This window comes from Grammomys surdaster, unplaced genomic scaffold (genome assembly GCF_004785775.1).
Source record: "Grammomys surdaster isolate TR1022 unplaced genomic scaffold, NIH_TR_1.0 213, whole genome shotgun sequence".
NCBI classification, from domain to species: Eukaryota; Metazoa; Chordata; class Mammalia; order Rodentia; family Muridae; genus Grammomys; species Grammomys surdaster.
This window is the reverse complement of record NW_021604658.1, coordinates 707,557-724,151: the sequence shown is the minus strand read 5'-3', so window position 1 is coordinate 724,151 and position 16,595 is coordinate 707,557. Positions and strand designations below refer to the sequence as shown.

The following is a 16,595-nucleotide window of genomic DNA, read 5'->3' as shown; positions in this document are numbered from 1 at the left end:
CTTGCTCGGGGCCGCCGCCGCCGCGCCAGCAGCTGTCAGCTGAAGACAGGCACTTCCGGGGCAGACACCGCCCCACCAAGTCGGGGCCGACGACGGGGCGGGGCCGCGCGCCCACGTGACTTCACAGCCCTCGGGCACGAGCGGCGCGCCCCTGCCGCATGCTGGAGGAGTCACAGCACTGCAATTGGTGTAGTTACTTTGCAAACGTCGATCTGCACTAGTGCACACAGTAGGTCCCGATTTAACCGGATGGTGCTTTTCTGCTGTCCCTTTACACAACTGACAAATCCTAGACAGCCTTTACAGCTGTTTCCCTTGGTCCCCCCACCCCGCTCCCCCACCCCGACTCTCTTCAACATCTATCACAGGCACTGACAGTATTTTTACTTAAGCCAACAAAGAGCACACATGCTCTTGCTTTTCTTGCTTTTTAAGAAGGACCATGCCCATTATTTGTGGGATCTTTTTCCTTTGTTGTTGTTTGGTCTTGTTTTCTATTTCACTCTTCCTCTTCCCTGGACAGAGCTAATATTTATGTAGGAGAGTCCTTACTGATGTATAGGAGTTTAAATTCATTACTGACCCTTTGACAAAACAAGCAGATAAAAGTCTTGAAGCTACTTCATGGACTGGGTGGTTGCTCAGGAAAGAATGAAGAGAAAATAACGGAGTAGGGATTGTCAAAGTGAGCTGTTAGCGTCTCTATCCGCAGCCGTCCTAGGACATAACACATCTGCGTTAGAATCCTGCTCAGATGCTTTGAGACCACGGTTTCATACCACACAATTGCTTCTAGACTTCATCACTGCCATTAATTGCCAAGAGTGGTGCTGTTAGCAAGCCCTGTGTTCCTAAAAGAAAAATAAACTTAATGCTTGTTGAAGTAGTATCTGTTGAGTTTACAAAGCTTCAGACAAAAATAGGTACTTTTAGTCTTAAAACACAGGGAAAGCTGAAGGTCTAAAATTAAAGAACACAGCTGACAATGGTTTCAAGTATATACCCACTTCAGGATACACACTGACTCAATTATCTGCAAGAATAAAAAAATGACATACTTTTGGTTTTTACTCTCTGGAGCAGTTTATTTAAATGAAGCCTGATTTAAAAAAAAAATCTTTGTCCCATCTATTCAGGACAGTCTCATGTCTATTCTCAGTAGTAAAGGGGCTGAAACAGGAGGACTGCTGTGAGTTCCAGGCCAGTCTGGGATAGAGAGATCCCTTTTCAAAACAAATACACATTAAAAAGGTCTCCTGTGCTGACTTTAGACTGAAGCATCAACTGCCTAGAGTAAAGGAATCAGGCTTAATTCAGTTGCTGCCAGTCACCTAAGTTGCAGTTCTGTGGCAGCACCTTGCAATTAATTCTAGGCTCCAATCTTAAGTGCTTCAACTTGTACCAAGCCTTTTTTTATTCCACTGTACAAAGCCGGTAATTAAGAAAAACCTGCACACTGTGTACTGCCCTGGTCTAAATGATCAGTCCTCTGTGGAGGGTGGATGAAGGCCGTCAAGCCTCAGCAAAGATAAGCGTCTGAGACAATGAAGCCAGGAGTATAGTGTAACAGGAATGTTCTTCCTTATCAGGGTAGGATAGAGTGCTATCAACTTTCAAGCAGAATCATCTTGAGTGGAAAGAGACAGGAAAGAACACGGTTAAATGACAGAGAATGAAGTCAGGCAGGCAGAGGCTGATCATAACCTTACAATTGCAACACTATGACAGCTAAGCATGAGTCTTCCCCAGTGCAGTATATATAAATTTCAACAGACTGAAGTTTCCTATCCCCTGGAACTTGAATAAGGGACACTAAAGGGAGCACCAGGCTTCTTCCTGTGGCAGCCTGGCTGCTGCTCTTGTTCCTATCCCACACACAGGCTCTCCATGCACACAAGTGTGGATGGTGCACTCAAACTTAAGCTTTTATTTTAAAATTCTTTTCCAGATGCTTCTCCACAGCATGTATCACACTTTCCTTCACACTTGAAGGGCAAAATCCTTAAAAGTTCACCACACTTGGGTGTTATTTTAGCATCAGTTCTTGTTCTTCTATAAGAAGTATCTCTCCGATTCAGGCAGAAATGTCAGTGCATGTTATTTCCATTGTATGAATTCCACCTACAAAGTGAAGCTTGATGCGTCACTAGATCAGGACCACTCTGTTCTCTCATATCCTCGCTGATTTAAAATGTTTGGTAAAGATGGTTGTAAATGCTCCATGAGAATTCATGCCAGGCTAATAAGTTACCCTGCAGGGATTGCCTTCTAAGGTGTTTACTGTTTAACTTTTCTCTTTGAGAGTTTCTTTCTTCTTGCTGTTTTGGCCAGCAACCTTTTTCCTAGGAAAAGGAAGACATGCTGAATCAGAAATTCTATGTAAATTTACTTCTATAACCGAGGCTAAATAAACGTGCCAAAAGTTACTGTACAGCAAAGCATCTGAGGAACTGGAAGCAAAGATATTTACTAGGTCTCTGTCTAGCATAAAAATCACTGTCCAAATGAAAATCATTATAACCAACTACACTACTACAGAGCACAAAGGACAGAGTCTGGTCTTGACCCAGTGATTCTGTGCTAAGTACTAGACACTGCAGTTAAGCGTTGTTTGTGCATGCATTTTCACATGAAGACAACGAGGCAGAATGGGTAATAAATACCTGATGGTCATGACATATTAGACAAGCAACTTGCCCAGGTCGCCCAAGAAAGTTCCTATTAGAATCAGTTTTTAGGCTCCAAATCCAAATCTACCCCTCACCACATCAGGCTGAGTCTGTAAGGGCCTGAAAGGAGGCCTCTAGACAATCAGGGATCAGGTTCCAAGTTTAATGTGGAAGCTGAGCTGAAGACATAAACTTATACAGCCCAGAGCAACTGGACCTGTGATGGAGAAGGAGCATGGACTAGATCATGATGGATCTTGTTCTTATGTTTAGAAAGATGGTCTTTAAAATACAAGTAAACGGAAAGAAAGCCTTAGGTGTGTGGCTGATACCACAAGCCTTAACCAGCACTCCCAAGGCTTCTTGTGGCTAAGTTTTAATAAGCCCAAAAGAATGCTATGAACACAAAACATTTAAAGTGTAATTATTCAAAATAGTGTTTAATCTAAATAATAATAATAATAATAATAAAAATACTGCTGTATCCTATTAAAAGACAATGGTCTCCATGTCATGCTCCATCTGACTTTCAGGCTCCAGAAAAGCCTCCACCAGCTTCTACTCAGTGCCTGAGAGACGTGCACTTGTAATCTTAGCTCTCCTAAGAAGTAAGACTGACAGGTGCCTAACACCCTTCATGATACTCCAGACAAACTACCTGCCACACAAAACTTTTACACACAGACACACACACACACACACACACACACACACACACACACACACACCCCTACAATGTTAATATAAAGAATTCATAAAACTGAGAAAGTACCAATGGAATTTAAACTATTAAGCTTCCTTATCTTTTAAATTTGTGGTGTAGAGACAAGCAACTTGCCCAGGTCGCCCAAGAAAGTTCCTATTAGAATCAGTTTTTAGGCTCCAAATCCAAATCCACCCCTCACCACATCAGGCTCCACACTCAATCTGGAGAAAACACCGAAACTCTGGGGCACCCTATGTACTGCCAACGCCTGGAGTGAACTTTATTTCCACAGCACTAAATGCTGTGCAAGCCTCCTCTTCTGCTTACAACAGTGGCACAAACAGTTTCAGATGTCTGATCATCTTGTTCTTTCTAAAGACCTAAATCTCGCCTGTCTTTAAACACATCTACCTCCTTGAAACCTCCTGTAACTGTATCTGCACCCAAGACCTTCCCTTATGTAGATTCCTTTGTTTAAAGTCACCTCATGTTCTCATATGACCTGTTTTACATGCATTTCTCTATCCCACCAGCACCGAGTTTCTGTAGTGAACTGTGCTAGTCTATGGAACAGTTTACCTAATGGCTTTCCCACTCAATTTAAGGTAATGGAAAGGAGAATTAGCTTACATCCCTAGGATGCTAACAACACCCTTGGGGGGGGGGGCACACACACACACACACGCACACGCACACGCACACGCACACGCACACGCACGAACTGAAAGATTCATTAGAGCACATGCTATTCTAGTACTGGGAAATTTGTGAAAAGTATCTCTTCTAATTAGGGTAATAGAACTTAGAATATTCTGGCAAACCCCTACCAAAACACATAGCTTCCTAGTATTAATAGATAAAACATACCTGTATGTATCCTACAAGACCTATGCTAAGTACTCACCCCAACTCCCCCCAAAAAATCCTAAGCCAAGTAAGTAATTTTAAAGGATACAGTGCACCTCAGTGTGAGCCTAAGGTCATATGAAATCCTGTCCAGGAGAGAGACACTTCAAGAAAGGTTTGATCAACATCTGTCAATGCTCCTAACTGCTGGCTCTAGCAGCATGGCCTAATGCAGACAGTGCAGAGTGTGAGGTGCAATTCTAATTCACAGCAAATCTATTTTCAAATATGGTGGGAAATCTAGATGATTAATATATAGATTCAGAAAAATTTCAACACTAAGATATGCAAATTCCCTAATCAAAGGTATTCTGAGATACTCTACCATATTGTATAATGGATCACCTATGTATTCATTTTACTTCTATAAATGTCTCTTAAGGAAAAGCAATGCCTACTATAATTATAGGAGTTTTCTTACCACACAGGTACTTACTGCTTAGCTTGCTCTAAGAAGTATTTTGGAGTTGTACTAATGCTCTCCCTTTCCAATGGCTTCTTAATCATTTTTTTCTTTTGTTTGCTGGGAGTTAAGAAGAGAGAGAAGAAATAAATTAAACACAAGTTCATTTAGAAGCTAAAGTTAGCTGAGGCTCTACTCATTTCAATGGACCAGGTCAGCTGACAGCACTTCCGACTGTTTCATAAGGACACAGGGAAGCAACCTTTAAAATCACACTGGCTGTGATTAAATACACCCTGGGACAACCTCATGTTCTATGTCAATAAGCATTAAAGATTCTGATTCCAGACAATTAATCACTATTAATAATTCTAAGCATATTTCACTCATTGAATAGTTTTTAAGAATCTGATTTCAAAGATAGAAAAGCTGAGAAGGAAATAATATATTCTAAAGTAAAATGTCTCCTTAAAATGCTTTAAAGACACATCACTGTTGGGATTAGAGTATGTTGAAAGGATAAGTCTAGAGCGTATGAGAGTAGTCTTTGAAAGACTCAACAGACATAAGGTAGCTGCAACCTAAATGACAGACAGATGCCAGGTAAAATGTTGTACGGGCTTTAAGGAAGAAAATTCTGACTAAAAGACATGGTGCAAAGTGAAATAAGTCCACTGTATGATGCAACTTATATGAGGTACCCAGAAAGTAAAAACCAAAAACAGGAACAAAATAGTGGTTGCCAGGACTAGGCAAAGGGGAAGACAGGAGCTGCTGTTTAATGCACACAGAGGTGCAGTTCTGCAAGAGGAAGAGTCCTGGAGACAGGTGCTGCTGAGTACACAGGACTGTGATGCAGTAAATGTTACTCAGCCACACAGGAAACTCCAGGCAAGAACAGACTAAAGGAGCACGCCCAGTCGATGCTCTCACAGAAGCCACACACAGCTTTTCACTTGATGATGCAGAGTGACTCCTGCTCAGCAGGAACTACTCTGTACTTTGGCCCTCCCAGCGTGCAATTCGTAACACAAAAGTTTTTAGCATTGCTGGGCAGCAACAGGGAACCAGAGCTCCAAGGAAGTCACTCAACAATGAGAGTGACAGGTAAATACTCTAGCAAAGTGTAGTGATCCATTGCAATCTCAGTAATTAGAACAGTCAAGGCAGAAAGATGGCTGTGAGTTTCAAGCCAACCTAAGTAAAGAGTGAGTCTGAAAAAACAAATGAAACCACATAAGCCCTGAAAGTCTACAGTACACATCTAGGATGTTTGGTAGATTAGACAGGCTTAAATTCATTTTCTACATTTTTTTTTTCAAGACAGGGTTTCTCTGTGTAGCCTTGACTGTCCTGGAACTCACTCTGTAGACCAGGCTGGCCTCAAACTCAGGAGACCCATCTCCCTCTGCCTCCTGTATGCTGGGACTATAGGCATGTGCCACTACTGCCTAGCCCATTTTCTACTTATAATACCTTCAGTTCACAATGAGTTTAGATGATCTTAAACCTGTTTTAACTCAAGAACCATTTGTATGTAAGATTTAAAAGCATAGCGCTAGAAGGATGGCTCAGCAGTTAAGAGCACAGGCTGCTCTTCCAGAGGTCCTGAGTTCAATTCCCAGCAACCACATGGTGGCTCACAACCATTTGTGATGGGATTCGATGCCCTCTTCTGGTGTGTCTGAAGACAGTGACAGTGTACTCACATACATTAAAAAAAGAAAAAAAGATTAAAAAACAGGAAAAAGTTTGCCAGGCATAGTGGCACACATGCCTTTATAATCCCAGCATTTAGGATCAGAGCCAGTCAAATGTCTGTGAATTTGAGGCCAGCCTGGTCTACATAGTGAGACCCTGTCTCAAAAACAAAACCAAAAACATGTAAAATTGAACAATGCACAACTCTGGGATATGTGTGTGTGTGTTTGTATATGTGTATGTATCTATGTATATACTTAAACTACAAACTAAATAAAGGCAAGGAGGAACAAACACAATAAACAAAATGCAAGAACATATAAAGACCCAGAGAAAAGGCTCCAAGTAAGTTTAAATGCATACCTTAGTAGTTTCTGGAAACCTTTTATGTATTCAGGCACAGGACAACCAGCCTGCTGGATAACATTGGCAACACTGAAAAACAAACCCCCAAACAGGAACACATCTCATTAATGCACAAAATTAGTCATGTACAAACCCCTCTGTACAATACAAAGGAACTAAAACTACACAAATGTATTCCAGCAGTCTTCTCAGAGAGTACCAATTACTGTCAAGTGAAACCATTCTAGATTTCTGAGAGAAGCATTCACTGGACTGAAATCAATACATGGACGAGTAACTTAGGTAGCAGCTATTTCCAATCCTCAGCGAAGCTAGAGGGAAGCCTCGATTCATTAAGTGACAGTTCTTACTAAGGGCCAGACTGCAAGGCTTCTACATAGTATAACTACTCATTCCTCACAATGACTTAATGTGGAAAATCCTACAATCCCCATCTCACAGATGAAAAGCTAATGGTCATAGCTAACTGAGGTCAGAGTTATCAGTTACATCCTCATGGTTATTAAGCCCCTAGATCCATCGAGGCTCTTGCAACACACACCTATATATAGACATGTTAGAGTCTGCTTAAAGCAAGACAAAGTACGCATGACAAAACGGAAGCTTTGAAGGCACACGTATAGAATGAATGTAGGTGCTGTCAGTTAGCCTTTAACCAAAAATTACTGTAGGCAGCCAAAATACAGAGAACCCTGCACCTTTATAGCTGAGATTGGTGGCACAAGCCTGTAATACTAGCTCTTGGGAGATAGAGACAGGCAGACTGTGAGTTTCAGGCCAGCCTAGGCTACATAGTGAAACCCTATCTCCAAAATCAGAAATCTGCATAAAAATCTATAATGATGGACTAAATTAATACCAGAGAGTCTAAAAGCATGTTATATACAGACTTCAAAGGGCTACAACTGACAAAAATAAAATGTGTCACTAAAATATTTTTTCCTCTATGGCAAGTGACTCTGGGACTAAATTTAAAACTCCATCTGGCCCCAAAATAACAGAACGGATACACCATGGTAAAAGAGAGCACTGACTGGACGGAAAACCTCTACAGAAACTTTGGTAACCCACAACCTCAGCAACGAGCCACTAATATATTAGCAACAGATTTTGGGACAAAGTCATTTCTAATTATCTACTAATAAATACACACAGAAAAATAATGAAGCAATTTTGTCAACTGCAACTAAAATACCAAGTTATGTTTCCTAATTTACAAGCGTCTTAAATTTGTGGATGGTGGAGTGGTAGGTGTGATGCTGGAATCAAACACAACAGACAAGAGCTCTACAAGTGAGCTACATCCCAGCCCCTAATTTACCTTCTTAGTAATGGTTTATCATCTTCAGTGAAAAATGTAACAGCCTTTCCCCTATTCCCTGCTCTTCCAGTTCGACCTAGGAGAAACCAGACCATGAAAATGTTTTTTTTTTTGTTTGTTTGTTTGATGTTTAACTGGAAATAATTCTCAAGGTTCACAGAAAGGACTTTGGGATTTGGAGATGTCTCAGTGGGTAAATCACTTTTTGCACAAACAAGAGGATAGGAATTCAAATTCCCAGAATCCATGTAAAAGCCAGAGCAGTAAGACACGACTGTAATCCATGTCCCTATATTAAGATGGAGGTAGAGATGAAGGACTCCCTGAAAGCTCACAAGTCACCACCCTGACAGACACCAATTCAAACAACTGGAAAGTTGAGGACCGACACTTGATGTCTTCCTCCAACTCCCACACCATTGGCATGCTTCACTCACATCATTAAATAAAAAATGTAACCCCACACCCAAAAAAAGGTCACTGGATTTTCACAGCACCAAAGCCCAAAGAGTGAGTATGCCTAACAGGAAGGGTAGAGGTGCTGGGAAAAATAAGTAGGCAACAAGGGCATGAAAACAAAGGCTCACCTATCCTATGGATGTATTCCACTGAGCTGGTTGGGAAATCGTAATTGATGACCAGGTTTACGCCTTTAAAGTCAATTCCTCTTGCAAGTAAGGCTGTACAAATAAGAACCCAGATTTTTCCTGCTCTGAAGCTGTGGACTGTGTTATCTCGCTGGAGAAAGAAGACACATTAAATGCTTTAGTACCAGTCTATTTGGCAAATAGGCAGTGCATAATGTTTGTAGTACAGTTGACGTTCTACCTGCTGCTGTGTTCTTTCTGCATGAATGACGTCCACATTAATACCTTCATATATGAGCTCATGGAAAAGTTCTTTAGCCCTTTCAATAGACTGAACAAAAACAAGGACAGGTGGATTGAAACCCTAGGAGAAAGAAGTAAAAATCATCACATATAACTTGTAAGAGAGAATACAACCAGTATGTCTTTAGTTCACAAAGAATCCATTCAATTTAGTGTATTGTCCTGACACCTTTTATGTCAATCTGACATAAAACCAAAGTCATCTGGGAAGAGGGACTCTCTCTCTCTCTTCTTTTTTTTTTTTTTTTGGTTTTTCGAGACAGGGTTTCTCTGTGTAGTCCTGGCTGTCCTGGAACTCACTCTGTAGACCAGGCTAGCCTCGAACTCAGAAATCCGACTGCCTCTGCCTCCCAAGTGCTGAGATTAAAGGTGTGCGCCACCACCGCCCAGCAAGGGAAGAGGGACTCTCAACTGAAGAAAGACCTCCATACCGAAGGCAGGTCTGTAGTATACTTTCTTAATGAATGATGACTGATGGACCACTGTGGGTGGTGCCATCTCTAGGCAGGTGATTCCAGGTGCTATAAGGAAGTAGGTTGAACAAGCTATTGGAAAGCAAACCATTAAGCAGCATCCCACCACAGCCTCTCCATCGGTTCTTGCCTCTATGTGCTGCTCTGATGTCCTGCAGTGATGGACTCTGATGTGGAACTGTGAGCTGAATTAAACTCTTCTTCCCCAAGTTTTGGTTTTTTTTTTTTTGTCCCAGTATTTTATCACAGCAATAGAACTTCTAAGACTTCTATTGCCAGTGTCTCAATCTGCCTCCATCTTCCTCACCATCCACCCTCTACAAAGGGTTTTCACTGTCCTTGGATGGTATTTCTTATCTCCAATAAACTTGGATGGTATTTAATTCCAATAAACTTGCATTCCTACAGCAATGTATGCCCATGCTAAAACCACCACCTCTTAGCACCAGAACTGCTTACTTCAACTTTAGAATTTTCCTGTATCTTTAGTTCTAGCTGTTTCAATGTAAACAAATAAAAATCCCCATTCCCCCCAACAGAATCAAGAAACACTTGAACATCAACTAGGAGCTCACATATGCTGTCATCTTCGAGACAGAAAATGGTACAGCTCAAATCCCTAGGTCATCCAGCTCAGAAGTCCACCTCCAGGCCCCAGGGATGTACAAACGCCTTTCTTGTCCATCAAACAACCATCCGAACTGCTCTACCAGTAAAGCAGCTGATACATTTGTGCTCATCTATAAGAATAAATTCCAAAAAGCAGACCTACCACTCATACATTTTTGCTTCCTTACCTGAACACACATTTTTTTTATGTGTGTATGTTCTAATTACATGTATGTATGTTACCATGTATGTGTCTGGTGCTCAAAGGGGTCAGTGGTGGTGTCAGGTGCCCTGGAACTAGAGTCAGAGATGGTTGGGAGGGATCATGTGGGTGCTGGGACTTGAACCCAGGTTCTCACAAGAGCTGTAAGTGCCCTTAACCACTAAGCCAACTCTCCAGCCTTTCAGCTTTCTAACCAAGGCTTCTACTCAGTACTTATTTTGGGATAAAAAACCAAAAGCAGACTGAGGCCGTCACTCATGCAGGTCATCTCTAAGGAACCAGCAGAGATGAGGGAGTGAAGGACACATGGACAGGGAGATGTGGACTCAGGACATCACCAGGGAGGTCCCGAGGCGTCACCATGCGCTGGATCACTAAGACTGAATCAACACTAAATACAATGCAGGATGATGCTAAAGCGTGAGTGCCCTTCACCAGAAGCCCAGAGCGACTCCAACATACCTTTTTAACAAGTTCTCTCATAGCCAGGAGTTTTCCAGTCTCAGATCCAACAAAGAGAAGCTCTTGTTCAACAGTGTCCACTGCAGAATTCCTGAGAAGACAAATGTATCTTTTACGAATTGAATTGTAGCTAGGCATGCTGGTGAGGACCTGCAGTCCCAGCACCTGGGAGGGTGGTCCAGGGCTCTGCGAGTCAGTCTAGCCTGCTGGGACTAGATGTAGAAAAGCTTCGCTGTCTAAAAATAAAACAAGACAAACAAAGACCCAAACCAGCCAGGAATGGCACAGAACTCTGGTAAAGGCTCTTGCCGTGTAAATGGGTCGGCCTGAGACTAACTGCCAAGAAGTGTCCTCTGCCCACCACGTGCACCCGTGTAACACAACACCAACTTTACCGTCTGTCCTTCCACACATGGTTCTGGGATCGACCTCAGCAGCAGGCTTGATGGGAAGCACCCTAACTGCTGAGCCATCTTGCCAACCCATGCTTTTCCTTGGTCATTTTTTTTTTAAACAGAGGTGGTGTATTTATTTAACATAAAATGCTTATCTATCTCAAACCCTTTTCCAGTACTGGAGAACAGAACACAGATATCCTGCTACCTAACTGTTCAATCACTGATCTACGTCCCTGGTGCTTCTCAAATTCACTTTTTGTACCAAAATTACTTATCACGTGGCTAAGTAACAGCAGTAGGTCCATGCAGTCCTATTCAACAATCAGAAAACTAAGTATGGGTAGCCACTGAGCTTATGGCATATTTTGTGAATGAATGAATGAATGAATGAATGATGCTGGGATGAATAAGTATGCAAACATGAGACTCTCCACTGTGTAATTCTGAAAAATCCTTAACCTTGACTTTGAAAAGCACATTTCTATCAGTAAAACTTTTCTTACTTGTTGGTATCACACTAAACGACTATCTCATTGAGACAAAACACCGAACAAAACCAAAACAAAACTCCCAGTCCCCCAAAACCACAAGTGAGTGGGATAACATGAAAGAACAAGAGCTCACCTCGCTCCAATGGACACAGAAACGACGTTGTCCAGGTTCAACTTGCACCACTGCTCAACATCATATGCAAAAGTTGCGCTGAACATTGCTCTTCTGATCTTGGGGGATGTGCAGGCCAGGAAAATGGAAGCCAGCTGGTCTCTAAACCCAGTTTTGCCATCTTCAAACAGTTTGTCCGATTCATCTACTACCAGCCACTCAACACTAACGAATAGCAAAATAACCTGTGGTTACAGAACTGGAAGATCAGGACACTTCAACAAACTGTCAGTATACATGGAAAAAAAAGTCCAACAATGATGCCACTTTATTAAATGAGAAAAAAAATGTACAAGAAAAATTACCACAAAGACATGATAAATGTAACTCAGTTACCTACTTTAAATCCTCAAAGACAAGCCATGTTAGCAATTACAGAGGATTCCTTCAGGATCCTTTTGCTAAAAGACATGAAAAGGTCTTGGGGAGCTATGTACTGATTGTTTATTCAAGTGTGTAATTTTCTTCCTCACAAGTTAACTCCCAGTTTTCTGCTAGATAATTCAAACTATTATTCTCAGCCTAACACTGACAGAAGCTGGCAGACAGCAGGCACCAAAGGACAACAAGAAAAGCAACTAAGAACAAAGTAACTGTGATGGAAGATACTGTTAACCCGACAGGATCCAAAGTCACCAGAGACAAGCCTCTGGGCTCACTTGTGAGAACTGTCAGGACCAGGTTAACTGAGGTTGGAAGACCCATGCTACAAACGGCACTATGGCTGGGATTCAGACTGAATGAAAAGGAAAAAGTCAGCTAAGAGTCAACAGTCATCACTGTCCTGCTTTCTAACTGTGGATGCAAGGAGTCCGGGCTTCACCTTCCTGCCCCAGTGCCACAATGAACTACACCCCTTCAAACACTAGCCCCTCCCTCCTCTCCTTCCTTCCTTCAATTTCTGTTTGTCAAATAATCAGTCACAGTAACAAGGAGACTAATAAAATAAGTAAGTGAGTGAAAGACACGAGAATGTTGTACCTTGTTAGGTCTATCCCTGGTGGATCCTGCTTCAGCAAGTAGATCAGTCGATTTGGAGTAGTCACAAGGATATCTACAGGAAAAACAAGTGGGAGAAACTGCAGAAATAAGAAGCATTCCTTGCAGCACAGAACTAAGCCTTCAGAATTTCAGTTAATAACCTTAGTAGGAAGGAAAGAGCTGTTAACACAAAAATCAAATTCTTGTTAATAAGTCATACATTTTCTCCACCACCACAACCTAACCTCTCCCTCTATCTCTTTATCTCTATCTCTGCTCTCTTTATTACAATCTGAGCAGCTTCCTCAACTTTTTCGTTGCCTGAGTCTGAGTCTTGCTGTGTAGTTCAGACTCCCTCAAACTGGTCATCTTACCCCTGCCTGAGGGTCAGGTTAGTAAAGCCAAGGCCTGCTTTATAGACACTAGGCAAGAGCTGCACCACTTGACTATACTTGCAGCCATTTCAACTTCTAAGAGACAATGCTCTATCATCCTAAGCCCAGGCTGGCTTTAAAACTTCTCTGATCCTCCTGCCTCAGTGGTTAGACTGCAGTTGTGTCCCAACATGCTTGGCTTGAAAACTCCTAAATAAAATTTCAGAGCTTAAGTTAAAAGCAAATTCTGTGGTTCATTGAAGGGAGACAAGTAATCTAATTGTATCTGTCAAGGCATTCCCATGACAGGTTAGAAACCAAGGGCATGAGGTAGGATTCCAAACCCTAGCACTGCTGACACGGTGAGTCCCCCAACTTTCTTCAAACAGCTATCTTGGGCATTCAGGGGCTTAACGTATTTCTAGCCTCCACTTACAATGGGGTACTGGTTCCCACCCCAGCTGCAGCAACTACAAATGTTCCCGTGGTGACTGGTGAGGAGAATCATCCGGGACACAGGTACAGATCTTCTGGGTCAAAGAGGGAGGAAAGCCTATGTCCAGCTTCCTTAGAAATAACTAATCAAAGCAGGGCTCAGTGGTAGCACATGGCTTTAATCCCAGCACTTGGGGCAGAGGCAGGTGGATCTGAGTTCAAGGTCAGCCTGGTCTATAGAACAAATTCCTAGACAGTAGGGACTACACAGATAAAACCTGTTTCAATAAAATAAAATAACTAATTAGGGGCTTAGAGATGTCCCTCAGTTGGTATAATATTTGCTTACCAGGCACAAAGATCTGGGTTTGATTCCTAGCACTACATAAACTGGGTGTGGTGGTGTACACCTGTGAGCCCAGCATTTAGGAAGCCTAAGCAAGAGGGTCAGTCACAAGGTCAATGTCAATTTCAACTAAATAGCTTTGAAGCCAGTATGAATTACATGAAACCCTGACTTAAAAAAAATGTTTTTATACACACACACACCCCTGACTTGCACTGTAACAATTTTTATATAGCAGTTAGGACCTTTATTATTTCCAAATCCCTTACATATACTAAGCAGGAAGTTCTTACCAAACTTCTTAGATGATTTAGGTCCAAATTTCTTAGCTGCTATTGCAGCTTTGTGGATCATATGTATCCTGAATCCTGTACCCTCAGATATTTTAATTAATTCTCTGTGAATCTAAAACAAAAAGGTAAGAGAACCAACGTTAAGACACTAGGTCCGGGTGGGCAGCTTCTTTTATGCCTTTGGTATCCCTATTACCAGCCCACAGAGGAAACCTGCAGTGCTCTGCAGGATGGCCTGGAATGCTCAGAGACTCAAGATCCTAAGCCACTTCCACGAAACAAAAGCAAACTCCTGCCATCTGCTGCAGTTTTTACCTCTTGGCATGTGTTTTATTTACACACCAGGACAGTGGAACTCATCAATGAACTTTTACTGTCTCAGAAAACTGGGGTATTTTCTTTTCCTTTATTTTTTCAGACAAGGTCTCACTCCATAGCCCTGGCCAAAAGCTCACAGAGATTTTCTAGATCCCCTGTGTCAAGAGGGTTGGGTCTAAAGGCATGTGCCACACACTCTTTTGAGAGCTTTACCAACTTAGCAAGAAAGATATCAAAGCATACACAAATGCATTCTCCCAAAACTCTAAGACATACCTGGCTGGCAAGTTCTCGGGTTGGGGATATAACCAGGGCTCTAAAGCCTTTATTTGTGGGTTGTTTCAGCTGCATTAAAATGGGAATGCTAAACGCCAGTGTCTTCCCAGATCCAGTAGGAGCAGAAGCCAGAAGTTCTCGACCCTAACAACAGAGCACAGAAGTACAGGACAAGTTCATCAAGTTTTCAGAGCCTGGTTAGACAACGTGAGCAGCCATGAAAACAACAAATAAAGCTGAATGAAATAATCCCAATGGACATCCTACCACTTAAAACTGAGTGAATGAAATCTAACCGTTCACACCCTACCCACTTCTCTGACTGCAACTATGCCTTTTTTTCTAACACCCCACCCTCACTGCCCTAATAGTGTTAGTTAGAGCACTGCTACTAATATACATTTGAACAGTAGGCACTATGGACAACCTGGAGAGAATCAGAATTATTTCAAGTTTTCTTTCCCAGTAGACTCTGTTATCAAAGCATATAACACAACTGACCTTTAACTCCAGTATCTGTACAGTTCAATCCCCTTGGGATGAATTTGTTAAATAACACAGTGAGTGAAGGTTACAATTTAACAATGATGACAACCTAGGTGACATGAGTTTAACAGTCTTCAAAGGGATCACTGTAATTTTTAAAGCCTTAAGCTGAAATAATGATCAAAATAACCTGAGGAAAGTAAATGCAAATTCAATTCATGTGAGTTAACAAAATCACTCAAACATGTGAGTATATTCTCATTTCAGTACACAAAGCAAAAAAAAGAACTAAAATGATGGAGTGAAAAGATAACTCATATCTTTCCTCTACCTTAATTTAAGGCCAAGCTGATTATTTTGTAAATGGGGAGAGGGAAGAAGAGAGAAAGGAGGAAGGGAGAAAAGGAGGGGAGGAGAGGGAGGTGAGAATTTTTCACTGCCCATTTGTTTACTTATTTTTGTAGACAGGGTTTTTCTGTATAACAGCCCTGGCTGTCCTGAACTCACTGTGTAGACCAGGCTGGCCTCAAACTCAGAGATCCGCCTGCCTCTGCCTCCGGAGTGCTGGGACTAAAGGCGTGTGCCACCACTACATGGTTGTATCATTGTTAGTTTTTAAAGTTCTTAGAAAAATTTAGTTTCCAAACACTTCATCTAATTTACACTTCTATCAACAAGTGATTAAATGAGCACATTGTTAATATATTCATACAGAATGCTATGTAGTAGCAGATGTGTTGTAAGTTTCAAGAACATTAAGTGAAAGATTAGAGACAATCCTACCTGAAATCCTAGAAGTAAAAAATAATACGGCAATCAGAATACTGTCCTGTTTTTTGTTTTTGTTTTTTTTTTCTGGGTTAGGTAGGGTAAGGAATGAATGAATGGGGCAAACAGAATTTTCTGAGGTGTGCAGAAATGTACAGCTCTTCTGGAGAACAGTTCTGTTATGTGGGTTACACACTGTTCAGACTAAACTGTGCTTAAGGTCGCTGTGCTTTATCGTATGTGAAGGATATGTCAATAATAAAGAGGGGCAGTGGGGAGACCGAGTTAGATTCTGCATAAGAACTTTAAAAAGCATTTGTATTTTTGATGCAGCTTCTGGGCATTACAAACTCAACTAAGAAAGAAAAGACAAAACACAGTCTCCATGCTCAGAGGGTTTAAATGTTTTATGAAAAAGAATACCCAAGTGTCAGGCACAGTATAGCACACACCCAAAGTGCCAGCAGCCGAGAGGTTAAGGCAGTAGGATCATGGATACACATATACACACACACACACACACACACA

The 16,595-nt window shown here is 41.7% G+C and overlaps 1 protein-coding gene across 1 annotated transcript in view; it reads right to left on the bottom strand.

Moving 5' to 3' along the window:
* Positions 1 to 1,900: 1,900 nt before the first annotated feature.
* The window catches only part of Ddx52 (DExD-box helicase 52), a 23,167-nt gene continuing 8,472 nt past the window's right edge, over positions 1,901 to 16,595 (bottom strand). The window contains exons 5-15 of the mRNA XM_028772377.1: positions 14,814 to 14,957; positions 14,220 to 14,331; positions 12,772 to 12,844; positions 11,752 to 11,955; positions 10,730 to 10,820; positions 8,901 to 9,023; positions 8,660 to 8,810; positions 8,073 to 8,148; positions 6,749 to 6,820; positions 4,718 to 4,804; positions 1,901 to 2,342 (exon numbers count right to left, since the gene is read on the bottom strand). Of these exons, the coding sequence (XP_028628210.1) occupies positions 2,285 to 2,342; positions 4,718 to 4,804; positions 6,749 to 6,820; positions 8,073 to 8,148; positions 8,660 to 8,810; positions 8,901 to 9,023; positions 10,730 to 10,820; positions 11,752 to 11,955; positions 12,772 to 12,844; positions 14,220 to 14,331; positions 14,814 to 14,957 (1,191 nt within the window). The 3' untranslated portion in view covers positions 1,901 to 2,284. The remainder of the gene's footprint in view (positions 2,343 to 4,717; positions 4,805 to 6,748; positions 6,821 to 8,072; positions 8,149 to 8,659; positions 8,811 to 8,900; positions 9,024 to 10,729; positions 10,821 to 11,751; positions 11,956 to 12,771; positions 12,845 to 14,219; positions 14,332 to 14,813; positions 14,958 to 16,595) is intronic.